This window comes from Mastomys coucha, unplaced genomic scaffold (genome assembly GCF_008632895.1).
Source record: "Mastomys coucha isolate ucsf_1 unplaced genomic scaffold, UCSF_Mcou_1 pScaffold21, whole genome shotgun sequence".
Taxonomy (NCBI): Eukaryota; Metazoa; Chordata; class Mammalia; order Rodentia; family Muridae; genus Mastomys; species Mastomys coucha.
This window is the reverse complement of record NW_022196904.1, coordinates 88,434,146-88,460,546: the sequence shown is the minus strand read 5'-3', so window position 1 is coordinate 88,460,546 and position 26,401 is coordinate 88,434,146. Positions and strand designations below refer to the sequence as shown.

At 50.1% G+C, this 26,401-nt stretch overlaps 1 protein-coding gene and 1 long non-coding RNA gene across 7 annotated transcripts in view; one reads left to right on the top strand and one right to left on the bottom strand.

Annotated features, from left to right (window-relative positions):
* Arrb1 (arrestin beta 1) overlaps positions 1–26,401 on the bottom strand; it is a 74,120-nt gene that overhangs the window by 17,122 nt on the left and 30,597 nt on the right. For 2 of the 6 annotated variants that reach the window (XM_031387497.1, XM_031387498.1), the window contains exons 1-7: positions 10,131–10,371; positions 7,665–7,695; positions 5,925–5,985; positions 2,533–2,577; positions 1,615–1,811; positions 865–924; positions 27–94 (exon numbers count right to left, since the gene is read on the bottom strand). In XM_031387497.1, the coding sequence (XP_031243357.1) occupies positions 27–94; positions 865–924; positions 1,615–1,811; positions 2,533–2,577; positions 5,925–5,985; positions 7,665–7,695; positions 10,131–10,186 (518 nt within the window). In that variant the 5' untranslated portion in view covers positions 10,187–10,371. Of the gene's footprint in view, positions 1–26; positions 95–864; positions 925–1,614; positions 1,812–2,532; positions 2,578–3,395; positions 3,895–5,924; positions 5,986–7,664; positions 7,696–10,130; positions 10,372–19,913; positions 20,056–26,401 lie in introns of those variants that run through there. The other 4 variants (XM_031387499.1, XM_031387503.1, XM_031387500.1 and 1 more) reach the window with 3 other exon arrangements.
* LOC116102627 lies at positions 52–5,211 on the top strand. The gene is made up of 3 exons (XR_004123243.1): positions 52–177; positions 1,198–1,280; positions 4,698–5,211. It is a non-coding gene; the product is annotated as an uncharacterized LOC116102627 (long non-coding RNA).

Below are 26,401 nucleotides of genomic sequence, written 5' to 3'. Positions count from 1 at the left end.
CACCCTCCCACCAGCATCCTGCATACCTTTTGTGGATCTTCTCCTCCAGGTTCTCAGCACAGAAGGCTTTGACTTCGTAATCCACACCACAGGCCTGTGGAGGAGGACATGCTGACCCCAGGGCAATTGGGAGGCAAGGTCCCAACTACCCTCCCATCTTACCAACCAGAATGCTGGGTGAGAACACATGATTGTGTCACCTGAGGACCCAATGTCCTTCACTTTGTCCTGATGCTGCCCCTGACCCAGCTCCTTCCTTCCACTGGAGCAGCTCCTTCAAGCCCACCAGCCAACCCCAATCCCACTTGGGATTCCCATTTCAGTCTGGATGGTTGTCCTCTTCAAGACAGCCACCAGCAATGTGACAACCCTGTGCTGGATGCCACGGTGTCTCCCTAACTCTCTAACAACATGAAGAAGCATGCTCACTGCTTCTGCTTTGCAGATCGGAGAGTGGACTCTGAAGTCTAGGCCTGGGACCCGCTCCTGTCACCCCTCTCTAAGCTTCAGCTATGCCCTCTGTAAAAAAAAGCAGTGATTCCCATCTCCAAACAAAGTTGCCAGGGCCTGTGTGAGGCCATATGTAGGTGCTCAGAATTTGCTGGTCCTGTACAGTCAATACCAGAGCCAGCAAAAGTGGCTTGAGGGAGCCTGTGACTCATCACCAAATGGGTGAAGCCAGCCTGCATCTGCAGCCCTGTCTCGGGGGATTGATTGATTATCCAAGGAACATCAGCCAGGCCTGGGCCCAGGCAGCTTCAACAGGAAGTGAAGTTCCAACTGTCTACTACCCTATGGGGGGAAAACCAGGACCCTGGGGACATGAAAGCCTGGATCTGAGATGGCCTTCTTGGAGTGACCTACCTTCCCTGTGTCCTCAGGCCCAGGCTGCAATGTGACGGAGCATGGAAGGTTTGGCGGGATCTGTTCAGGAGACAAATAACATGAGCTTTCACCTCTGCCTTGTCTCTCCCTACACACCTATCACTACTATACTTCCATCAGATCAGGTCCCCTGAGGACACACCATCTCTCTTCTATCAGACCAAGTTCTCTGAAAACAAGCTGTGTCTTTTCCACCTGACAAGGAGCCCCTGAAATAGATGGGTTCTCTCCTGGCCAGGCCATATCACACTATGCCCCACAGAAAGTCAGGGCAGACTATGGAAGATGAGAATTCAAATGTTCTTCACCTAGGTTCTCAACTCAGCCTTGCCTCAGAATCCTGGAGTCTCAGAAACAGGAAGATGTGAGCTCCAGAATCATGCGGTCTTGGAATGGTAAGGAGACACGACAGCGGATGAGCTGGGCATGTGGGCAGCCTGTCTGAAGGGAGATACTGGGACCTTGGGCCAGGCAGGATTTCTTCCTTCGCTGCAACCATCCCTGGACCTTCCTTTTTCTAGTAACTTAAATGTAGGAGGGCCAGAGGAGTAGCCTAGAGGTTAAGGTGACAGGTCCACAGTAGCCAGAGACAAGGCACTTAACAGGTAATATAAGTGAAAGCCTGGGTCCCAACTGGATGAGCTAAAGCAACTGCCCTCCTGGGTTCCCCTTGGGCCTGTCCTGAGGGCATCCCAGAATGCTCTTGGAATGCAAAAAAGGTGTGCTGACCTCAAAGGTGAAGGGGTAGGCATGCTCGCCCAGCTTCTTGATGAGCCGCTCCTGTAGCCGTGTCAGTGGCTTCTTGTCCTCGGGGGCCGGTGGGAAGGACTGTACGTTGGCCACAAACAGGTCTTTGCGGAAAGTCAGACCCAAGACATCCAGGTCTTCCCGCCCATACCGGAAGGCGCAGGTCAGTGTCACGTAGACTGTGAGGAGCAGGGGAACTGAGGAGGGGCCTGGGAGGGTAGCATACAACCCCCTCCCCCAGAGCTCCAGCTGTGGCCCTGGGGTTTGCCTACTGTCCCAGGTTTAAATAGGGTGAGTACACTGCCCTCTGATGCAAGGGGCCTTCAAGGGCAGCCTTGATGTGGCCTCTTAGAAGGAGCCTCCTGATGGTCCTTCCCAGCTCACTCCAGCCTAGGAGTATGGAGGGGCAGGAAGGATGGTTAGGCAGCCTGGCAGCCATAGTGGTTGGATTAGATTGGTAGACTGGGGAGAGGAGCAGAGAGACAGTCTAGAGGGAAGCCCACAGAAGGCTGTGTCTAAAAGACGGGGGAACCTCAGCCCAGCCTAACCCTAACCTTGAACACAGACCTTTCACCTTTACCATCTATAAAATGAGACTCTCTCTCCTGTTCCACTGTCATCCTCCCTCCCCCAAGCCTTTCTGTCTTATTGATGGGACTGGGCTTGGGCATAAGCTTTCATATAGTGAGCAAGAAGCAGGAGACCTCTGCACCAGAGGAAACCAAAGTTCTTACTACAGTAAGTGTACTGGTTCATTTAAGGAACCAGGAGAATGGACAGGGAGAAGCCACGGGATTAGCTGAGGTCGCGCTTAAGCATCAAGGCAGCATGCTGATGTCACTGGAGAGCAGAGGATGTGGAGGTATCCGGCATGCTGAGAGTCGGAGGAGCATAGCTTACCTCGCCTTTCTTTGAGATATTCAGGATCCACCAGGACCACACCATCTGGGGGAGACAATAAACAGAGTCCCCCTGTGTGACCTTCTCAACCTGAGCCCTAACCATCCACTCAGACCAAATCCCAAAGGTAATAAGGCTCACTATCCATTTGGGTACGGCCCTCTGCAGGATGTGCACCTACTATCAGAGCCGCTGACAGCTCTATCGGAAAACACAGCTACAGTCTCAAACTACAGAACAGTGTTTCAAAGAATGGTATATATGAGATGGTCCCGTAAGAGTACACTGCCTAGGGACATCATGGTGCTTTTAGCTTGAGTAAGCACACTATGTCCTCCACACAGTGACAAAACCATATAAGGACATTTCTCAGAATTGCCATCATTAAATGACTAATCTCGTCAAGAGGCTAACTATGTGGTAAATGGCCCTGAGTCATGTTAGGCCAACTTTGTAATAAACAGACTCTGTACCAGGCTTAGGATCAGCGAGATTTTCAGAGCTTCCTGAACATGGTGGTGGGGAGGGGCCTAGGAATCAGGGGCTCTGATCAGTGTCTCTCAGGGCTCATCTAACAACAGATGGGCAGTGTGTGTCAGTGTGCACACAGGTAAATTTTGTCACATATAGAAGTATTTGGACAGCCCCTGGCACGTGTGAGCATGAATGTTATGGTCTGAATCTTAAATGTCCTCCAAAGGCTGATACATTGAAAGCTGGTCTCCACAGCAACAGTATCTGCCTTGGGAAATGATGGCTCACAGGGTTCTACCCCATCAGGGAACTCATAGTTTAATGGGTTACTGGAAGGCGGAGGGCACCATAAGAGATGGAGCCCAGTTGAAAGAAGATCGTCAACATGCCTTGAAGGTCGTATTTGGTTCTCAGTCCCTTCTTCCCTCTCTGCCTCCTGGTCATTATGAAGGATGCAGCCTGCTTCCTCCACATGCTCCTGGCCATGACGTTCTGCCTCACTGCAGTGCCGCAGCACTGAGCGACTGTGGGCTGAAACCTCTAAAGCCATCGCCCAAATAAATGAACATCTTGTCACAGCAATAAAAATGACTCACACACAGTGGAGACAATGCCTCTCACAAGGGCTGTCCTTGAGAGCAGAGCATCTGGCAGGACGCAGAGAATCTATCTCAGCTGAGCTCCCCAGGAGGCAAGAACACTGTCCCAAGGACCATCTCTGTCACCCACCCATGCACACACGCACGCACCCCACTCTAACACATAACCCACCCCTAAAACTGATTACTCAGAGTATCTTAAGAAACAGACAGTGAGGCCTGGAGAGATATGCTCAGTGGTTAAGAGCACTGACTGCTCTTCCAGAGGTCCTGAGTTCAACTCCCAGCCACCACATGGTGGCTCACAATCATCTTTAATGGGATCTGATGCCCTCTTCTGGTGTGTCTGAAGAGAGCTATAGTATACTCATATACATAAGATAAATAAATAATTCTTTTTAAAACAAACAAACAAAAAACAAAAAGAAAGAAACAGACAGTGAGTATCTCGGTCCAGGTTATAGGGATATACCAGTTCACCTTCTGGGTCAGCCACCTTCCAGCATGCTTTTCCATCCATGATGGGCATCACCTCTATGCCATGTCCTGCACTGACTGGGCACCTAGAGCTCAGCTGAGGCTAAATGCAATGTCCCAGTGAAGGCACATGCCCCTTCCAGCAGTGCTTCCTCAGTGAGGTTAGGGGGAGAGGGGTAACTTGGAGCCTGGCCCCATAGAACAAGCAATGGTAGATGACTGAGAGACATGGCAAGAGAGCTGGAAGGGAAAGTTCGGCTCAGTGGCCTGAGAGCAAGGAACTGTGAAGGCCAGGAGGAGAGGGTGCCCAGAGATGGACACCCAGAGCTGGTGCAAATACTCCATCACCTGGGAGCTGGGCGCTGGCCCTGGGCTAGCACCACGTCCCTGCCCCAGATGGGATGGCAGAGTGAAGGACATACAGGACCAGTTCAGAGAGAGGGCAGTGTCATAGACAGGGGGCTTCTCACTGAGGCAAATGACCAAACCTGGACAGTGCCCTAAGAACTCATTGGGTCCTCAGGTCCTGCAGAGAACCTGGCATGGAGTAGTACCCTCCAGTGCCAATGTGTGTGCTGGAGATCTGGTTCTCTCCTTCTCCTCTGCTGTACTCAGGTTATATTCAACACTGGCCCACGGAGAACTCTCTAGAAACCACTGCTGAAGCCGAGCACAGGTGAACCCCAGGTGAGCCCCAGGTGAACCCAGGGCCTTGGAAAAGTCAGTTCTGGAGAAGACACAAATAGTGGAACATCAGAAGACCTACAAGTTGTCCCCAAACAAGGCTGGAGAGGTAACGTAATGGTTCTGCCCCAGGTCTTAAAGGAAGGGGCCTGGATCAAAGCCAGCATCTTCAGCTTGCAGCCCTGTCAACACCAACAGGCTCAGCCCCCGGGGCTTTGCTTACATTCACGAAGCTCTTCTCTCTCTATGAGCTATGCTTTGGCTTCTTGACTCTGGCACAGCAAGGGTCCCTCTTAGTCCAAGGACAGTGTACAAGAGCACAGAAGCATCTCTAAGACAATTTCTGAGGCCAGTTTCTTCACCTGGCCTCAGTTTGCATCATTGTCAACCCCACCCCCTTTTTTTCATGATCATCTTTAAAAAAAAAATAAATAACAATCTGGGCTCAGTGCCTGCATTTGTAAACCGGATAACTTTGAGCCTCCCCATACAACAAGAAAAGAGCCCATGAGACCAATGTCTTTCTATAGAAGCAGCTGTTCTAAGCATGGGCAATTTACTCCCACAGGGTCATTTAGCGCATTGTCATAACTGTGGTGGTGGTAGGGGTAGTTCTGGTATCTAATGGGCAGGGACCAGGGATGCTGGCAAACATCCTGCAATGTCCGAGCAGACGGATGCCACCAACTAAGAATAATCCAAACCAAGATGGCAAAATTTCCAAGAGATAGAAACCCTGAACTCAGCCAAGCCCTTGTGAGCCAATCTCAGCTGTGACACAGCGTCTCCAGCAGAGTCCCCCCGTAGGTAAGGACAGTCCCTACTGCAGAAGTCCTAAGAAAGATTTCCCTAGGAGACAGCAGAGCTAGAGGCTAGAATTTTTTCACTAGCTTTGTGATCTGGAACAAGTTGCTAAGCCTCTCTGTGCCTCATTCTGTCCCGAAAGCAGGAGGTATCACTGCTGCACTGCAAACCTTACATAAGATGTGACTGCAGCTGTTCGTCTCCCAGTCCTGGAGCCGTCAGAGGCCTCTCTATCGTGAATACGGAGGAGCTGTCCAGAAGCCCGCTTCCTGAAGGAGGAAACCGTGCCTACCCATTCTGTGTGTCAGAGCTCTGGAGATGGAGCTTTCCCCTAGGCCACTGCCCAGCACTCACCCACGGGGTCCACGAGGTCAATGTGGTCCACAAAGTCCCGCTTTCCCAGGTAGACAGTGAGCTAAGGAGGAGAGGCACAAGAGCGTTAGTGGCTGTGGAAGAGCAGAACACAGGACCCCACCCTGCAGCCTACACACATTCCTGACCCTTACTGGAACCACAGCAAGTTAGGGCCCCTTGCCCCAAACCTAATATTAACAAGAACAGACCTTTGAAAAGTTTTAAACACCTCTGCCTCCAAACCCCTAGGAAAGAACTGTTATTCTTCCCATTTTAGAGACAAACACCTTGAGGCCTAGGGAGTTCTTCAAGCCAAACACCACTGAGGAGTTTGGGGTAAAGCTGCAGAGGCAAAGCAGAACAGAAGAGGAGAGTGGGGTATCCTGGGGAGGATTGGGGGACAGGCAGACAAGCCAAGTGCTCCATGCAAGTGCTGATGCTGCCTCTGGGCTCTTCAGCTCTGTCTCCCTGTACTAGGCAGGGGGCTACTTACAGGAGGATGTTGTCTCTGGGGCACTGAGGAATCAGGGAGCTAGCTCCCTACCCAGTCACCAGACAGAAAGCAAGAGCCCGGAGCCAGACCGAGCTCCACTGGCTTAGGATGGCACTGAGCTGAGAGTGCCATCCTAGATGCTCCCCGGACCCCAGCCTTCCCTCAGTCCTGACCCCTGCATTCCGTCCTGTTTCTCAAGGATGACCACTCCGCCCCTCTGACACTGGGCAGCCTCCAGCTGGGACTGTTCACACGGCCCTTAGCTTAGCCACACAGAAGTGCAAATCTAACAGCTGTGCCTTTCCAAAAACCTTTTAGCCATTCCTCTGTGCCTGGGGGGAGCGTAAGGATGACAAATGGATTTCATTCTAAGTACCAAATCTAGTTGACTGGGCCTGAGATGCCTGGGGCCCTGAATTGCCAAGGAATCCAAGATAGGATGGATCTCAGCTCAGCAGGAAAGGTTAAAAGATGATTAGTGATGTCTGCTATGGACACCAAATGGAGACATGGAAGTCCACACAGCAACTCAGAGTGTGTACACTGCTAAGCCCAGACACAGGACACTCACTAGCTTGGGATGCCTCACACTTCCTTGAATTTTATGTTCCACCCTAAAGCTCCCCATTTTTACCTCGATTTGCCTAGAACTGTGTCCCCTGCAGAGGAAGCCATGGCTAACACACACACACAGGCAAGGTCTTAACAGTCCCAGGGCATCCCAAGAGCTCACACTTGGCACTTGGTGTGGGGATGACCGATTTCTGTGCTCTGAGCACTGTCCCCTCCTTATCTCAGTACACTCCCGACCCCCAGTAGGCCCAGCCCAGCCCTGGCATGGTGACTTCAGTACTTCCTATTTGCTGAACAGAGAGTAAAACAGGGTACAGCCTATGAAATGGGGCCTCTGAAAGGAGAAAAAAAAGAAGCCCAGGCCCTCAGAGTCCCTGGAGAAAAAGGAACAAGGTGACACCATGACATCTCAACACCAGGGGACTCAATGTTGTCCCTGTTTCTCACACTCACACTGATGTCCAATCCATCTCTCCCCAGCTGGGGCTCCCTAAAGCCCACACAGCAAGTTTCCAGCTCCCCTCCCTCTTTCCGATTAGCATGGAGGGCTCCTGAGGACAGAGCTGTGTCAGTCAGCCCCAGACAGCTAGCCGTGCCTGGGAAGGCTGTTTCCTCTCCACAGAGGAGGCCAGAGGGTGGGGACAGTGAGGAGTCCGCACACAGCACAGACTCACCTTTCCATTGGGGCTTGCCTTCTTGAACACTCTATGGAGAGAAAGAGAAGTGAAGCCAGGGTTAATGGATTCAGCCCATCCAATCTCCTGCCTTGACTGTCCTACAGGCACCCCGGGTGACTGCCAGCTGCCAGCAGGTCTCCTTCAGTCCTTCAGATCAGGCTGAGGGAGTCTCACAAGTCTACCTGACTCACACACAGGAAAACCCCAGCACCTGGAAGGTCCTGGTGAGCCAGCCTCGGTGATCCAGCCTCGACTCCTCCTGGGTCACCTCCCACCACTCTCCCCTACTCATATGCCTCACCACTCTTCAGCCCCTCTGTTCCTTGCTGCTCCTTATTCCACCAGGCAATTCCTGCACAAGGCCTTTGCTCTCAAAGTTTTCTTAGCCTACTCTCTCCTACCCTAGTTGTTCTTCCCAAATAGCCAGTGCCTTCAACCCCCGCTACCTCAAGTTCCCAAGTCCTTCTCCAGATTCCTTCTTCTTTTCTTCCAGGATCCCCACCCACCTGCCACAATGTCTATCTCATGCCTCCTCTGCCACCATGCCTACTCCACAGCATGGACTCCCTCTCCTGTCCACAGGTGAGTCCCAAACACACCCAAGGGTACACATCTCACTGCTGTAGAACAAATAGGCATTAAATGATGACAGGTGGTGAGAGCTCAATAAATATTCATTGAATAGATAAATACATTGCACAAGAAAGCTGGGAAGACGCCCGTGCTCACACAGTAGAGCGCTGGGTGTGAGGTCAGATGGTAGTGGAGTCCCTGGATCTTGAAGAGTGCCATTTGCCTTCTGCCACAACCGTTTTGCCCTCCCAGAGCTGTATCGGGAGCCTGAGGCTTCCTCCCCAAACCCCCATCACCCAGCCTGCCAAGCCATTACTAGGGAAAGATAGAGACCAGAGGATGAGGAAATGTATTGAAAGGAGGAGGGTGGGTGGGAAGAGAGGAGAGGGAGAGACAGGTGGAAAAATAAAAGAGACAGAGGAAAGAGAACCAGGAAACATAAAGATGGGACAGACCTGGAAGGAGCTAGCTACACCAGGGCAGCAGGGCAGCCCCAATCCTTCCCAGTAGCTCATCTGCAGGCATCTGGGCCTGTGACTCTGTGGGATCTCCACAGCCTTGGGCCTGCCTCACCCTCCCTCCTGGGGCCCAGGGAATATTGATGGGTCTGAGCATTGCCTGCAAAGGAGAGCTTGGCCCAGCATTCCCTCAAGCTCTCCCCTAGGGGCCCTGGCGCCTCTTCTCCTCATTAATATTTATCAGAGTTGGGAGTATGAAGATGCCACAATTGGCTGGGGTGTGATAATTGTTAAAGTAAGGGGGGGAAACGTAGACCACCTAGTCTGAACCATCAACTCCAAGCTAGGAGCTAGGAGCCCCATGCTTCCCCAGGAGGCCACAGAAGTGAAAACCCTGTGGGGTCCAAGCTCTGCTCACCTCCGGTAGCCCAGGCTGGGAGGGAGAGGGAAGCCACTCCAGTGACTGCTAGGGCCAGGAGAAAGAATATTCACCAAGCAGGGAGAGAGAGAAAGAAGGGAGGGAGGGGAAGCTTTAATGAGCAGCTAATCATTTCTCATAGTGGAATGGATATATTCTAACTCCCACTTCGCAGAGGGAAGCTCTTAACTGGGGGCTCCTTGTGATGCATTAACTTGTCCAGGAGCACGGCAAACAAGGGGCTAGGTCAGAACCCAGACCCGCTTTTGACCAGGCCTCCCTCCTGAGGCTGGTGCCTTAATCCACACCCACTGTTTCCTAAAACCGGAAAAGGCAGGAAGAACAGACAAGAGGGGAGAGGAAGAGGAATAAAGGAAAGGTGGCTGGGGTGAGGGGCGGAGTGCAGGAAGTACAGCCATCAGCAGGGAATGTCCTGCTACCACCTTAGTCAGCACCCGGGACCACCTCCTTCAGGAAGCCAGGACTCTTGTGGCTTCCTCAAACAACAGCAGCTGCCTCGCTTTCTGAGTGTTTGTTATTCCCTACTCATTCCTGTAAGTCTATTTCCCAGGACAATGCTGATCCTGGACAACCCCATTTCAAAGATGCAGGCACTGAGGCTCGAAGAGGTTACCCTAGTCTGTCCCCATAGTCCATGAGGCTCAGCAGGACCATCACATTAGCCAAGCACTACCACTCAAAGCTCCACCCACTTTTTGCCCCAACATAGTCGGAAAAGAGACTCCTTGGCGTCTCTTTCAACACCTTTGCAACACCGCACAGAGCTCTTCTTGTGGCAAGCACCAATTTAACCCAAACCCACGATCCCACCAGCTTTGTAGGTATGAGCAGCTGCATCTGGTTCACCCCAGTCTTGCCCGTGCCCCACAACCTGAGTCTCAGTCACAGCTGGGTCCCCCAAAAGAGAAAGACCAGCAGCGCCTCTTTTGGTTAAGGTTCAGGATAGCGAAAGACAAAGAGGAGGGGGTCGTAATAAGGAGGCCAAAATCTCACGGGAAAGATGAGCAGGCAGGATGAGCTGGGGCCGGAGCGGGAAATGGGGACGCCATTGGAGCCTCAAGCCGTAGCTCCCTGTCTCCAACGCTCCTTCTGGGGCTGCAGGTCCTCCTGGCTGCGAGGCTGTCTGTGCGGCTGCTCCATTGTCTCTGTGGACCAGCTCGCTCCGCTTACTCAGGGATTTTTCTGCTCCTCCATCCTTTGGGCTCGCATGTGACTCACACTCCAACCCTGTTTCTACCCTGCCTCTCTCTCAGCTTCCCGCTGCTAACTGACTGAATGGCCTAATTCCAAATTCCCAGGAGATGAATCTGATTGGTCAGTTTTGATTAGGTATCCCACCCTCTGGTCCAATCACCTATGCCCATGTCCGGGATGTAACCTGTGGTCCATGAAGCAGAAGCAAAAGAGGCTTGGAAGGTACTTGCTGCCCAAGCCAGAGGTTGCAACTCACTAGTTATTTAGGAAGTCTATTTAAGATATTAGGGGACCAGGAGATGGCTCGGTGGGTGAATTTCCTGTTTCACAGTTTGGATCCTCAGTTCCGACAAAAAAAGATGGATATGGCAGTGTGCACCTGTAACCCCAGCGCTGGAGAGGAATCCTGGGGGATTCTCTGGCTGCACAGCCTGGCCTACGTAGAGAGCTCTAGGTTCAGAGAGAGTTCTATGTTGAGCGAGAGATCCTGTTTCAAAAAATAAGGTGAGGGATGAAAAGAAAAGCACCCACAGTTGACCTCCAGCCTCCACATTCAAACACTCACACGTGTGCACAAACACACATACACTACACACATGCACAGAGGTTTGGGGTACATTTGGTTTTGGTTTTCGGGGTGGGTAGATTGGGGGGTTATTTTGCTTTGTTTTGTTGAGATAAGGCCTTACTATATAGCCCTGTCTGGGCTGGAACTCACAATGGAGACCAGGCAAACCTTCAAACTCACAATGGTTCTCTCGCCTCTTCTAGGATTAAAGGCATATGCCCCTATGCCTGACTATTTTAGAAACTGTTGTTTTGTTTTGTTTTGTTTTTCAAACAACAGTGTCTCACTATGTAGCTCTAGCTGTCCTGAAACTCATTATGTAGACCAGGCTGGTCTCTTGAACTCACAGAGACCTGTTGCCTCTGTCTCCCAGCACTGCGATTAAAGGTATGTGCCACTACACTCGGATTTTTTTTCCCTTTTGACTTTTAATGACATGGAATGGACCAGATCATAGAAAAAAATGCTTCAGGCAACAAAGATGTAATAGATAAGTCTTATGGGCACCAGTGTTGATTCCCTGAGGCTGGATATGTGGGAATATCAAGCACCCCCAGTCCTGTAGAGTTAAACACCTGGGACTTGTTCTGACGGATGAGATGGGAGTACAAATGCCACATGCCACATGTCACATGTCATATGCCATGTGTCACATGAACAGAAGATGCTGCACCCGAGTCCCCAAGCCCTTTGTAGTCATCTTCTGTGGCTGCTATTAGAGTTCCAAAAAGCCAATGGCTTCAAACAACACAAATTTATTGATAGGTCTATGCTCCAGAAGTTCAAGGTGGGCCCCCTTGGGCTAAAATCAGGCCTCAGGAGCCCTTGGTTCCTCCTGAAAATCTGCTTCCTCTCTCTCTGGCTTCTAGAAGGTTCCTTCCCTGTCTCACAGCCTCCTGCCTCCACCTTCAAAGCCAGCAAGAGAAGGCGGACTTCTCACTATACTGCTCCACTCCGATCTGCTCTGACTCTTCTTATAAAGACCATTGAGGGAGAGCTGGGCCCATCTGCATACCCCAGAATGATCTCTCTACTTTAAGGTCAGCAGATCAGAAGCTTGACGCCCACCTAGAGGACCCAGGCACTCTGGGAAAGCATCGTTTTGCCTACTTCACTGTCTTATTTCTGCAACTAAACTCAGAAGTGATCTAGATTTTCTGCCACATGATAGCACAGACAGGGAGCCTTGGGTCTTGTCAGATATACAATTTTAAAATTCGGAATCCTGAAGCATGTGCTACTGCAGCAGACCAGCTGGAACCTAACACCGGGAATGCCTGTGTTTAAACAGATCCTTAGACTCACACGGGAAATTCAAGGGAACAGAATTGCCAAAACAACCTTGAAAAGAATAGGACGGAATTGGAAGGCTCAGACTGCCCAATTTCAAAACTTACTGCAAAGATACAGTGATTAAGAGGGTTGGAGAGATGGCTCAGTGGTTAAGAGCACATGCTGCTCTTTCAGAGGTTCTGAGTTCAAAACCCAGCACCTACTCCATGCAGCTCACAGCTGCCAGTAACTCTAGCTCCAGGACAATCTGATACCATTGGCCTCTTCAAGCACCTGCACACACATACACAGCCAAACACACAATTAAAAACAATAAACTTTTTTAAAGATTGATTACGGTTATATAGTGCTGACATGTAGACATATAGATCAATAGAAGATCATTAACAGTGCAGAAACAAACCCATATATTTGTGACAATTATTATTTATTTATATTCAAATTATGCCATTATATTTATGCCTTTTTTGACAAGAGGTAAGACAGGGTAGTGAAGGAAGATAACAACCTTCCTTCCTTCTTTCCTTCCTCCCTCCCTTCCTTCCTTGCTATATATCTCAAGCTGGTCTCAAACTCCAGGTCCTCATACCCCAGCCTCTCAAATGCTTGCATTATAGGTGTGAGCCAACATACCTGCTAAAATATTCTTTTCAACAAATGACAGAGGGACTAGATATCTACATGCAAAAGAATGAGGTTAAACCGGGCGGTGGTGGCTCATGCCTTTAATCCCAGCACTTGGGAGGCAGAGGTAGGTGGATTTCTGAGTTCGAGGCCAGCCTGGCCTACAGAGTGAGTTCCAGGACAGCCAGGGCTACACAGAGAAACCCTGTCTAAAAAAAAAAAAAAGAAAAAGAAAAGAAAGAAAGAAAGGAAGGAAGGAAGAGAAAAGGAAAAGGAAAAAGAAAAAAAACTATTAAGTGTGTAAATCTTCATGACCTTGAGTTAAGTAATGATTTTTGTTATTGTTGTTTTGTTGTTTTTGCTTTTGTTTACTGAGACGGGGTTTCTCTATGTAGCCCCGGCTGTCCTGGAACTGACTCTGTAGACCAGGCTGCCCTCAAACTCAGAAATCCACCTGCCTCTGCCTCCTGAGGGCTGGGATTAAAGGCATGTGCCACTGCCACCCAGAAGGCAATAATTTCTTAAATCTGGCACCAAACGTACAAGCAAGTAAAGGAAAGAAAAATAAAATAAATATCTGTGCTAAGAGAGTTACTATCAAAAAAACGAAACAGAGCTGAAGAGGTGGCTCAGTGGTTAGGAACACTTGCTGATCTTGCATAGGACCTGAGTTTGGCTCCAACACTCAGTTTGGCAGCTCGCAATCATCTATAACTTCAACTACAGGGAACCTAATACCCAATTCTGGCCTTCAGGAGTACGTGTGTGCACGCATACACCCACACACTCCAGTCAGTCAATCAGTCAGTCAATAGCCAACGCTAATCTCATACCCACAAATATGGCTCTAATAAAGAAGGACAGTGACAAGAACCTGGAGAAGAGAAGCCCTCCTGTTGTTGGGAATATTGCAGCAGATAGATACAATTGGATATTATTCTGCCACAAAATGGGAAGAATACTGATCTATGCTATAACATAATGATGCCTGAAAACATTGTGCTCAATTGCTGAACAGGCCCATACTGTGTGATTTCAGACTAAGCCAATTTATAGAGCTAAAAAGTAGACTCGTGGGTGCTGGGTGCTGGGTACAAGATGCCCAGAGCTAAGGTTTAGAGGGGAAGGGACTGTTGCCCGTGAGCTCAGAGTTTCTTCAAGAAGTAATAACAGCATTCTGGACTTAATAGCAACAGTGACACAACCCTATGGATACACTAAAAAAAACACATATTTGTATACCAGGATGTGAATATTACAGTAAAATATTCTATTTTAAAAGCAGAAAGAAGAGAGAGATTGAAAGGAAATATGCTCAAATAATAATAATAATAATAATAATAATAATAATAATAATAATAATAATAATAGAGGATGTAAGGAAATGCCACTTCTTTCTCCCTCTTTTTTTGTTTTGTTTTTTGTTCGTTTGTTTGTTTATTTTTGTTTTTCGAGAAAGGTTTCTCTGTGTAGCCCTGGCTGTCCTGGAACTCACTCTGTAGACCAGGCTAGCCTCGAACTCAGGAATCCGCCTGCCTCTGCCTCCCAAGTGCTGGGATTAAAGGTGTGCGCCACCACTGCCAGGCTTCTTTCTCCTTCTTATTTTCCTGTATGGTATGCTGAGCATAAGCAAGTTTGGCCTCAGGCCTAATAGAAAGAATCATTTGGAAACAAATGGTAAGAGAAGTCAAGGCTAGTCAGGGTTCCTTTGTGAGGAGCCCTGGGACTTGTGTATGTTTACATGTCACACATGTGCAGGCACACATGGGGAGGTTCTCGTACACTGTGTGAGTGTGTGCATAGAGGCCAGAAGAGAAGGCTGGGTGTTCATCCTCAGGCACCACTTCACCTTTGTTTGGAAGGGGACGGTCTCTCCCTATTACAGTACCTGTAACTCACCAAGCAGGCTAGACTTGGCTAGCCAGTGAGCCCCAGGAATCTCCTCATTCTCCACCCCGCCCCCCACCAAATCCCCAGGGAATGGAAACAACAGATCCACACCACCATCCCTGGATTTATTTCGTATGTACCCTGTGAATCAACTCAGGCCTCCACACTTGCAAAGCAAGCACTGACCACTGACATCTCCCCAGCCCAAACCTTAACCTCTGAATACTGGCAGGCATCACCGTCTCTGTCGGGGGCAATCCTGCTCCACACTTCAGTGATTCCTTGGAGCCCTCCAGGGCTACAATGTTGCCATTGCTGCTGCTGTCTGCAGAAAGCCTTCCCTGACTTGCCAGCTCTACATCAACATGTCGCCACTCACTGCAATGGAACAGTCTGGCGACTTGACTTTAGTAACAGAAATAACAGTGGAGCTCCTATGAGTACTATTGCCAAGGGGGCCCTGGGGCACAGTGTGCTGCCTAAGGCAGAGCCATGCTCAGGGAATCAATAAAAATGAAGACTGCTGGATGGACATCATAGGATGGATAAGGCAAGCATAGAGATGCAGGTGGTACCGCCACTCAGCACTAGGGAGTAGTTTCTAGCTGGACTCTGTCTAGATACTGGGGCCAATAGGCGTTGGACTTAGAAAATGCTTCATGGGGCATTGGGCTTAGGAAATGCTTCATGGGACAGGCCACAGCCACCAAGGTCATCTCAACCACAGCTGATATCCCAAACATGCCTCTGACCAGCTCTAACCAAGACTAACTCATCTCGTACCTGCTCTCCCAGTCCTGCCCATGCCAGGTGTCAAGCCACTCACACACCCAGTACATGGTCCCTGCCAATGAGAACCCTACTAAAAACAATGGCCACCATCCACTCTGCTTTCCTGTATGCCCAGGCTGTGCTGAGTAAGCCACACAGGTTATGTTATTCCAACTTCAAGAGAGACTCCAGACTCAGAGACCCAAGAAAGATGTCCAGAGCCTCCACAAGACAGTATTAGAAAAGCAAAGATCCATCTGTGGGAAGTCACTGACACAGAACACATCCTACTCCGTATCTAAAATCCTGCCTGAAAGACTAGAAGTGAACATGGGTCCCTGCAGGAGCCAAGAAATCAATAAGAACAACTTGTTCCTTTGTGAGTACTGGGAAAAAATTCTATTGACCCAGTGAATGTGGGAAACCCTTCAGATAGTCATTCTTCAGCTGATCTTAGAACCTACTCTACAACCAAACCCAGATGGTACATCACAAGCATCAATTCCTGTGTTCCACCAACAGTCCTGTAAGGAGAAGCACTCTCTTCCTATTTACGCAAGAGGAATCTAAAACAGAGACTCAACAATTTCCCACAAGCCACACAATAAGAAATGGCGGGCCTAGGGGGTAGAGAGATGGCTCAGCGGTTAAGATGACTAGCTGCTCTTCTAGGGGACCTGGGATCAATTCCTAGCACCCATATGATAGCTCACAGTAATCTGTAACTCCAGTTTCAGAGGGTGTGATGCCTCTTCTGGTCTCTTTGGGTGTCAGCCATTCATATGGTCCACAGACAAATATGCAAGCAAAATATGCATACACATAAAATACAATTGTTTTAAAAAGTAGAAACTGGAAAGCCAGATAATGATGTTTAGACATTTCAGGGCAGATCTCATGTGATGAGAAGGATCTTGATCAAACTTCTGCTTCTCCTGTCTTTGCCTCCCAAGTTTTAGGATGATGTGGCATCAAAAGTCTTGAGACTTGCTGGGCAGTGGTGGTGCACGCCTTTAATCCCAGCACTTGGGAGGCAGAGGCAGGTGGAATTCTGAGTTCAAGGCCAGCCTGGTCTACAGAGTGAGTTCCAGGACAGCCAGGGCTACACAGAGAAACCCTGTCTAAAAAAAAAACAAAAAGTCTTGAGATCATCCATGATTTGAACTACTTCCAGTACTGGAAGGTTACATGGCTGTCTCAGGTTACATGGCTGTCTCAGGTTACATGACTGTCTCAGGTTACATTGATGTCTCAGGTTACATTGATGTCTCAGGGAGAAGGCTTCAGGAAGGAGATGGTAAAGTGTATACGTGGTGGGGGAGAAGTCAGGCTTCAGTTTCCAGACACAAAGGTGAAGGTGGGTGAGGTCCCTAGGTTTTTGAAAGATTCAGAGTAACTGAGTGTAGCTGAGTGTCCATAGTACCTGGGAAGACCCCAGAAGGGCAGGCTGAGCTAGAGGACAGTCCATCCTTCCTGAAGAGTCATGCATCGTCTCTCGGTACAACTAAGTCTTAACACAGCAGGTAGATAGCTGTGAGGGGCCTTGAGTGCCAGCCCAAAACACTCGAACACATCCAGAAGGCAGTGGAGAGTCACAAGCCATGGGCAGTGAGAGAGTAGGGGGACGGTGGATGAGAGCTGAATTCTGGACAGACACACCCTTGAACTCATAGCTTTCTCCTGCTCCTGCCCCTTCCACACTAACCCCCACCCCTACATCTTCTCCCCACTCCCCCTCCTGCCTCTGCCCTCACCCCACCCCACCCCTACCTCTTTTCCCCTCCTCCCCCCAGCCCACCCCCAAGCCCCTGTCCCTGTGACAGTGCTGGCTCAGATGGGTGGGGTAGGGACCATGCAAGGGGGCATTACTTCTCAGCTGCAGCCGCCCTACATTCTGACCCACTTTCCTGGGTGTGAGAACAGCCATCAGGGAGCAGGGAGGCGTGAGGAGCAGGTGGCAGCAGCAGCGGAGACTCTGAGGGACCTTACCATATTCTCCCTGGGCGGAGTTGTTTGTGCTGGGCTTGTCTGCCTGTCTGCTGGGAGGAAGTAGCAGAATGGAATGCCTCACGTGCTCAGCCCACCTGCTTCTCAGGTCAGCCCAGGAGGGGAGACAGGAAATGTCACCTCACCTCACAGACCTCCCCACTGTTGGGACATTGGGGCTGAGAGGTCACAGTACTGCCCTGGCGGAGAAACCAACGCCTGGGGGTGGGGGGAGGGGGAGCCGCTCCTTGCACTAGAGCCAGAAGACCGGCTCAGACTTGCCACTGTGTCTCAGCCAGCCTAGAACAAGCACTCTGGGCTTCTGCCACCCTGGCTCCTGTTATGAGCCTTCTTAAACTTCACAAGAATGCCCCCGGGCCTGATACAGTGGCACCTAGTGATGTCCAGTAGGCCTGAGGGCTGGGGGCCATGGATTCCTGGGATCCTGTAAGAGTTCCCTGAAAGTATGCAGACAGACAAGCCTCCAGCCTTTCCTTTCCTCATACTCAGCCATGATCCAGACTGGTGAAGGGTTATGGGGTAGAAAACAAGGGGGCGACTCTGTCCCCTGGACAAAGAAGAGCTCAGCTGGTCTTCTGGGAGTCTATGTCACCAGAGAATGAGAAATCAAAGACTAAAGCAAACTTTACTAAGCTGGCTGGCATCTGAACCCAGCAGAGCCCACAGACGGTCCTGAGCCTGCCCAGCTCCTGAAGGTTAGATAGAAGCAGAACAGAAAGGCAGGTAGACCTCTCCTGACTCCAGTGTTTTCCACACTGAGGCTCCTTCCCCTGTATCTAGAGTGCAGAGGAGCATTCACCCCACAGCTGGGAATAACATGGAGCCTTGACACTGATTACAGAGTCCACAAAGGGAGTGGACATTGCTGGCAGTATACTCCCTATGGCTGGCATCTTACCCTGGTCACACCAACACTCTCGGATGAGAAAGTCACCATCCCATGAGGACAGAAGACTGTTCGAGAGCCGGCAGACCACTGAAACAATAGGCCCCCTTCAGAGAACAAGCCCAGGTACAATGTTGGCTGTTACCCTAAGTGAAAGAGACCCCCTCTATGCCAGTGCAGGAAGGTGCCAAAAACCAGCAGCATGCAAGGACTAGAACATAGTCATATGCACAAACTCCAACACATACACACACACTACACTATGTACCTAAACACCTGTCTGCAAACACTATATATACTATATATGTGTGTGTATATACACACATATATATACACATACATATACACACACTACAAATGCACCTAAACACCTGCCTACAGGCACTATACACACACACACACACATACACACACACATACACACACACACTGAAATCTTCCTCTACCGCCTTTTTCTTCCAACAGGTCAGTGATCCTCCTCAGAGCAACATTGGGTGTTGGGCAATGGGTGTGTGTGTGTGTGTGTGTGTGTGTGTGTGTGTGTGTGAGCAACATTGGGTGTTGGGCAATGGGTGTGTGTGTGTGTGTGTGCGCGCGTGCGTGCGTGCGTGCGTGCGCGTGCCCGCGCGCAGAAACCATGCAAACAGCAGACACCCCAATACATCTACACAAGCACACTGCATAACACATTAACCACACCAGGCACACATTACAGATTGCTACCACACACATGCCTCACACCACAGGAACCCCAGATGCTTAATCATAACACACACACACACACACATACACACCATAGCATAGACAGAAACAAAGACTAAACATTCTGTGCATAAACACATGCATTGCGCACTCAACCATGCCATCCTTCCTGGTAAGCATCATTCCATCCACACAACACGAAAGCACACATACACTCCCACAGTGGCCCTCGCCCTGCACAGGAGTGACTGCAACAATGACAGAGCCCAAAACAGGACAGTCCTCTTGATATCCCTTCCCCTTCTGATGTTCCTCTCCTCATCTTTTATGATCCACCCATCCCTGCTCCCCACACTAGCTTCCCCATGAAAAAGTCTCAACCCTCCTTCAGGAAGCCTCAATCTCAGCTATTCCCTCTCAGTGTCCCTGGAGGCACTGGCCGGACCAATGATCAGTGCTGCCTCATGCTCGGCTATGAGGAGCTTGCAGCTGAATTGACATCTGCACTTCCTAGAACCCACAGCAACATGCAGCCTGCAAAATTCTATCAGCTGGGGCACCTCAGCTGCCACAGACACAGCTAATCCCAGGTCTTTCTCTCCAACCAGACCCTCCCACACATGCCCTCGATCCTCGGGTCACTTCTACTAGTGCTCAGGCAAGTCCCAAACAACTCCTCCCATGATGCTCTTCCCCTGTGTGCTCTGCTTTGCCCTGCCCAGCGCAGCCCAGAAGTGGCAAGATTACACGCTCTCCGCACCTCTCAGGGATCAAGGAATAGCTGGTGCAAATCCACAGAGGAAAACAGCTGCTTCCTGGCCAGGCAGAAGAGAAGTCTTACCCCATTTTGCAGCCACAAGCTTCAGCGGTGCCACAGTGCAAGCCCAGGAAAGAGGAGAACAGAGGCTGGGCCCTTCAGAGAGACCCAGAGCTGGGAGCTGAAGGCAGCAGGAGCCAGGCCAGCCCTGCAGATGGCTCTCCCCAGCCCCAAATGAGGGTCAGTTACAAAGAAGAGGAAAAGGCGTTCCTCATATGCGTCCTGTTTCCTCTCCTCCTCTGGGCTTCTTGGGCTATAGAAGCGGATGTCTCCAGGCTGGCAACACTTGACCTGCTCGCCGTCAGCCAGGGGTGAGGGTCTCTCTGAGCCTTCCCCCACCTCAGTAGCACAGACAACACAGAGATGCAGAGATGCATTTCTTGAGTGACCCTCGAACTTCCCTTCCTAGGTGCAGAGAGCCTCTGCATTTTAGTCCTTTAAGAGTGAAGTCACAGGCAGCACCTGACTTCTACCATAAAGGCACCTCCGCCAGGAAGCCTTCCATCCCACTCTCGCTTGCTGCAGGAATCCCTCTACAGTCCCATGTCTTCGATTCTGTACCCATCTGCCCAGCTCATCCTTTACCTGCTATCCAAGAGAGGTGGATTCTCTAGGAGTCAGGCAAGGTGGAGATGTCAAAATCAGAGCTCATCTAATACACGGGGTTCCTTGGATACAAGGACAAAATGTGCCTGCTCTATCATATAGGAGTCCTTCTTGAGGAAGAAGGTCAGGCTCAAACCAGCATCTCCCTGAGGGGAGTGACCATGACTCCTCTATCAGACTGGATGCTGTTAAAGGACAAAGATCATGCTTCCATCCTCAGACAAGAGGACTATGGCCCTTGTGGGTGATAGTGAGTTCCAAGGAACATGAGATGAATTCTCCCATCACACCAGAATTCCTCTCCAGGCAGACAGGATGTGCCTCCTCCTCCTCCATCAGATCAACAGCTCTGAGAGGACATAGTCTCCACATATATCTCCCATAGCAGTTCCAGAACAGACCAGTTCAGACTAAGACACAGAGGCAGACTTCCAGGGAAGAAGTGGAAGAATCTTGCCCAGGTTCCCATGCCAACTTGTAAACCACTCCTCAGTTGAACTGAAACTGCCATGTTGTACTTAAGACAGTCAGTCAAATGTCTGGGCAAAGGCTATCAACTGTCAATCAGGACCATCAGTGAAGAGATGGTGGCAATGGTGGGAGGTGTCCCTGAACAAAGGGGTGCCAATCAGACCATGCACCCCGTTCTGGTCTTGGTGCCACTGTATGTCAGGTCCCTGTGGAAATGCATCCATGGCCGGTACCACCACCACTCCATCTCCAATGACGCTGCACCCACTCCTGGCTACTGTGACATGAAGCACTGAGAGGAAGGCACATCGGGGCCCATCCTAGGCTCCTTTTTGAAGGCTACACTGGCCTTCCCTGAGTGATGCTCCGGCCTCTGATCCAAGCAGCCTTCATGTTCTCTTCCCTACCTTCACCAGTTCCAGGGGTTGCTATTAACCAACATCAGTTCACAGAGTGATTGCAACACTTCTGATGAGCTCAGCCTCGTGTATCCCAAGAGCAAGAGGTAGAAGCAAAGGCCAAGGACCCCAGGCTATGGGTAGACTCGGAAGCTGAAGGGCAAGGTCTGAAAACAGACCTCAAGATCACTGCCCAAGCAGCCCAGAGGCAGCAGGACTGGATGTCAGCTGAATGCATGTTCACCAAGGTGGCCAGACTCTGGTGATGATCCGAGTCTTTTCTTGCTCAGAAACTATTACAAAACAGATGCCTCGCTGTTTACTACAGGTCGGCACTATTCTAAATACCACCTTAGCTCATCCAACATGCACTGAGAGGCCTGCACCTGTTATTATGCCCTTCCTACAAACACCTCTCGACATTCTTACCGTCTCCAACTGGAAACTAACACACAGGTTGAACAGTTCACCCCAAGTAACGGAGTAAGTAAATGAACAATGTAAGCAGTTTGAGCAAATTCAAAAGTCAAAAGGAGGGCCCGGGAGATGGCTCAGAGGGGCAAGGATGCTTGTTGCCAAGGCTGGAACCCACATGCATGAAAGAAAAACCTGACCCCCCATTTGTAACTCAATCTCTCTCTCTCTCTCTCTCTCTCTCTCTCTCTCTCTCTCTCTCTCTCTCTCTCTCTCTCTCTCTCTCTCTCTCTCTCTCTCTCTCTCTCTCTCTCTCTTTCTCTCTCTCCACACACACACACACACACACAAATGTGAAGGCTGAAAGGTGCCAGAGACACAGCTCAGCAGCAGAGCGCCTGCCTGGCCTATGGATCCCCAGTACCTCTAGCCCAAAACTAAAACCTAATTCAACACTTCTGAATAGTACAAGAATTGAATACTTCTAAAAGACGCAATTCATCCCATTTCTGTTCCAAACTACACACTTCCTCATGGACACAGGATGGTACAGCTCAGGGCACGAGGGGATCTCTAAAAGAACATCACAGAAATGCAAAACATAATGCTTCCCAGGCATCTTAAGCCACAGGTAACCTTCTCTTCAAAGTTTTTGTTTTTTTAACTAGGGTCTCATGTAGCCCAGGCTGGCCTCACACTCATTATATAGCCCAGGATAACCTTGAACTTCTCATCTGCCTGCCTCTGTCTGTCAGGTGCTTACAGGTGTGGTTCACTACATCCAGTTTATGTGGTGCTGGGGACAAACTCAGAGCTTTGTGCATGCTCAGCTAGTAGTCTAACAACTGAACCACACCCCTACCTTATTAGTTGCTATCTATTTATTTACTTATTAACACGGTCTACTTCTGTAGCACAGGCTGGACTTGAACTCAAGTCCTCCTGTCTCTGCCTTCTGAGGACTAGGGTTACAGGCTTGAGTGACCATGCCCAGGTCTTCGGAAACTTTGAGTAATTTTATTAAAATTTAGAGAGCAAAACCCTCTTGATAATTATTTTAAGAGTTTCTAGTAGCAAGGGCAGTGGTGGTGCACGCCTTTAATCCCAGCACGTGAGAGGCAGAAGCAGGCGGATTTCTGAATTCGAGGCCAGCCTGGTCTACAGAGTGAGTTCCAGGACAGCCAGGGCTACACAGAGAAACCCTGTCTCAGAAAAAAAGAAAAGAAAAAAGAGTTTCTAGTAATTAATGGATCAGGTGTTGAGTACTTCAAACGGTTTTCAGGTTTCATCTTTTGGAAAACTCTGAGGAAAATACATTATTCTCTCTCTTTTTTTTAATAGAAGGAGAAGCTGGAGCCAGAGAAGGGAAGAGAGAGCCGCCACAGTCCCTCAGGTGATTGAAGGCAGGTCCAGCCCGCCAGACTCCAGCCTCAGCTCCTCCCCTTGCCGGCTATACTGGTCACTGTACTCTGAGAAGGAGGCTGGGGAGGCCGGAGGACCTGAAGGGGACAGCTTGTCCCTCTGTAGGGAGCACGGACTCCAAGGAGAGCACCTGCCCACACTTCCCTGTAGGCACGATCCCTTTGCCTGGTTACCTCCATCCATGGGAGCATCTTGGAGCTATACCCTCATTTTATTTGTTTCTTTGTTTGCTTATTGACCACAGTCTCCTTAGGTAGCCCAGGCTGGACTTGAACTCAAGACCATCCTGTCTCACAATGAACACTGGTAACACCATTATGAAGGAGCAAAGGGCACAGCCAGAGTGTGTAATAGGGTGGTGGCATCACAGTCCCACTATTCAGCTGCCCAGAATGTGACATGAGGCTCAAGCTTGGGCTCTTATAGGTGACCATAAAACTAACAGCACCACAGCAAACAGACTTGCCAGGTGGTCTTGGACAGGTCCAAGTCCCTCTTGACTTCAGCTGGATGGAGGCCTTTCAGTGGAGTCACATGACCTCCCAGGAGCCTGGGCAGCTGATGAGCTAAAGAGAAATGATATGTTCTGGGAGACTAACAAAGGCCCCAGAACCAAAGATCCTAAGGAGAACATGGCTGAATTATCAAAGTCTTTTAAGAAATGCTTTCCATTACTTCTAAGAATACAGAGCCCTGAGTTGGGCAGTGGTGGTGCATGCCTTTAATCCTAGCACTTGGGAAGCAGAGACAGGTGGATTTCTGAGTTCGAGGCCAGCCTGGTCTACAGAGTGAGTTCCAGGACAGCCAGGCCTATACAGAGAAACCCTGTCTCGAAAAACCAAAAAAAGAAAAAAAAAGAAAAAAGAAAAAAAAGAGAGAACACAGAGGCCTGAAGTGAGGTGGGTGCCATGGAGCTGGACAAGAATATGGCTTAATGAACCCCATGAGGCAGTGAGCAGGAAGGAACATTTGGAAACACCTCCAAAACTTCTCTCCAGACTTGGTAATGAGCACCCCCACATCCTATGTAAACCTTCGATCAACTCCTCAGTTTTTCTTCTTTTGTCCCCAGAGGGTTAGTGAGAAAGCCAGCCAGGAGGAGACACACTGACCCCCTCAACCACTAGTTTGTCCAAAGCAGCACCCCCCAGAACTCTACCACCCCAGCCTCAGGTACACACCATTTGACTTCAAGCCCTCAGAGAGCTGCATGGGGTGGGGGTGTCAACGAATGTAGACATAACTAGGGGAAAGGCTGAAATCTCTGCCCTGGCACTGTCTCACGTGGCACCTCACCTCACCTGTCTTCATCTGGGTCACAGGAATAAATGAACAAGCCAAGTGCAATAATGCGTAGGGGTTCTGTGCACAGGAGAAGGACAAAGCTTTGGGTGACAGGGCCCTTGGGGCTGCCAGTCAAGTGGGGGAAAACAATGTAAATAATCTTACATGAGAACAGCAGCCAGACGGTGGGTGACAGTGTCTTCCGCCTTTAACACCAGCATTCGGGAGGCAGAGAGGCAGGCAGAGCCCAGAGTTCAAGGCTGGCCTGGTCTACAGAGTGAGTTTCAGGGCAGCCAGGGCTACATGGACAAACCATGACTCAAAAAACAAGCAAGCAAGCAAACAAACAACAACAAAAGAATAGCATCCAGGAAAAGCCACTGTCTCCCAGTACTGACTGGGAATGCCCTGTGTGTCCAGTCATCCCCTGGCTTGCACTTGTATGCACTGGTTTCAGCCCATGGAGGACTGCTTACCCCCAAAGCAGCCATGGCTGCTGCTATGTGGTTTCAATGTCACCTTTCCACCAGACCCCAGGACTTTTGCCAAACTTTCTCTGCTCTGCTTCCACTATGTCAGCACTGAGAAGCAGAGGGGTCTGCTAGACGCTCTCCATGTGTGATGGAAAGTCCAGTCCAGCCACTAGGCCCACAAAGGCACCAGAGAAAGAAAGGGTTGCCAAGGGGAAGGCAGTAATGGGGTTGCCTAAAAGTTACAGAGGACGAGCTGCTCCTAACCTGGGAGACACTGCAAGTCAGTGTTGGAAGAGAAGACATTAAGGCAGATGCCTGTGTAATTGACACCCCTGATACGACAAGAGACATATCCACAACCCATTCAAAGTAGCTCTTGTTCTGTTCTCTCACGCCCCACAATGGTGTTAACATGCACACGCACACTCTTGCATAAACGTAGATGAATGAGAGAAATGAGGCTCAGTGATGGCAGAGAACGCCAGCCAGAGCAAGCCAAGAACGGTTTCTAGACAGAGGGAGGTGAGTTGAAACCCAGCTGAGATTCAGTCTGTTATGGGAGGCAGGAGGTCGTATGTTCTCCCTTATGTGACTCCCCACTTTCAGTCCTGTTGGTCCCTGGCCTTTCTCTCCCCTTTGCCACACCCCATGCACATAAGTACATTCAGCCAGGCCCTGGGGCCCATCAGAAGAGACCCACCCTAGGAGGGAGGCCAGCCAAGTAGAGCTGCACATCCCTGCAAGAGCCAAGGATGAATCCTCACTCCGGGCCTCTGAGTTCTGATAACCTCGACCTCCCCGTGGTAAATCTGCTCTCCCATCAACTGCACAGGGCCGCCAGCCTCTCCCACCTCCTTCCTCTGCCCCTCACCCTCCCCAGGGTGCAGTTAGCTCAGCCTTTCCCATAAGTGGCTCAGGAATGATGGGAAGTGCTTCTGGCCAGGAACTGAGAGGAGGCTGCTCCAAGGAGGGAGGAGAGGGGGCATCCTTGGGGCCAAGGATCAAGTCTGTGTTTCCTGAGTCGCAGGCAGCCAGGAGCACTGAGGCCTGGGCTCAGGACCATGGGAGTGATGGGCTCTCACTTTACAGATGGACAGACAGAAGCTCGGAGAGGAGAGAGAGGGGAAGTATCTGGATGGCATGTCTCAGGTACGACAACCTTGCGAGATATGTAGAGCAGGCTGAACAAAGTACCATATCCCAATCCTGAGGTATGATGGAGACTTTGTACACGTGCTCTGACCAATTAAAAATCTTGCAAGGGGAAAACCTCCTAAATTATGTGGGTGGCCCTAGAACAGTCACTGGGTCAGAGAGAAATGACAAGTTTGCAGTCACTGGAAGATACTCTAGGCTGCTGGCAATGAACATGGAGGATAAGGCCAGGAGCCATGGAACGCAGGCAGCGTCTGGAAGCCAGTGAAGACACGGGATAGCATTCCCT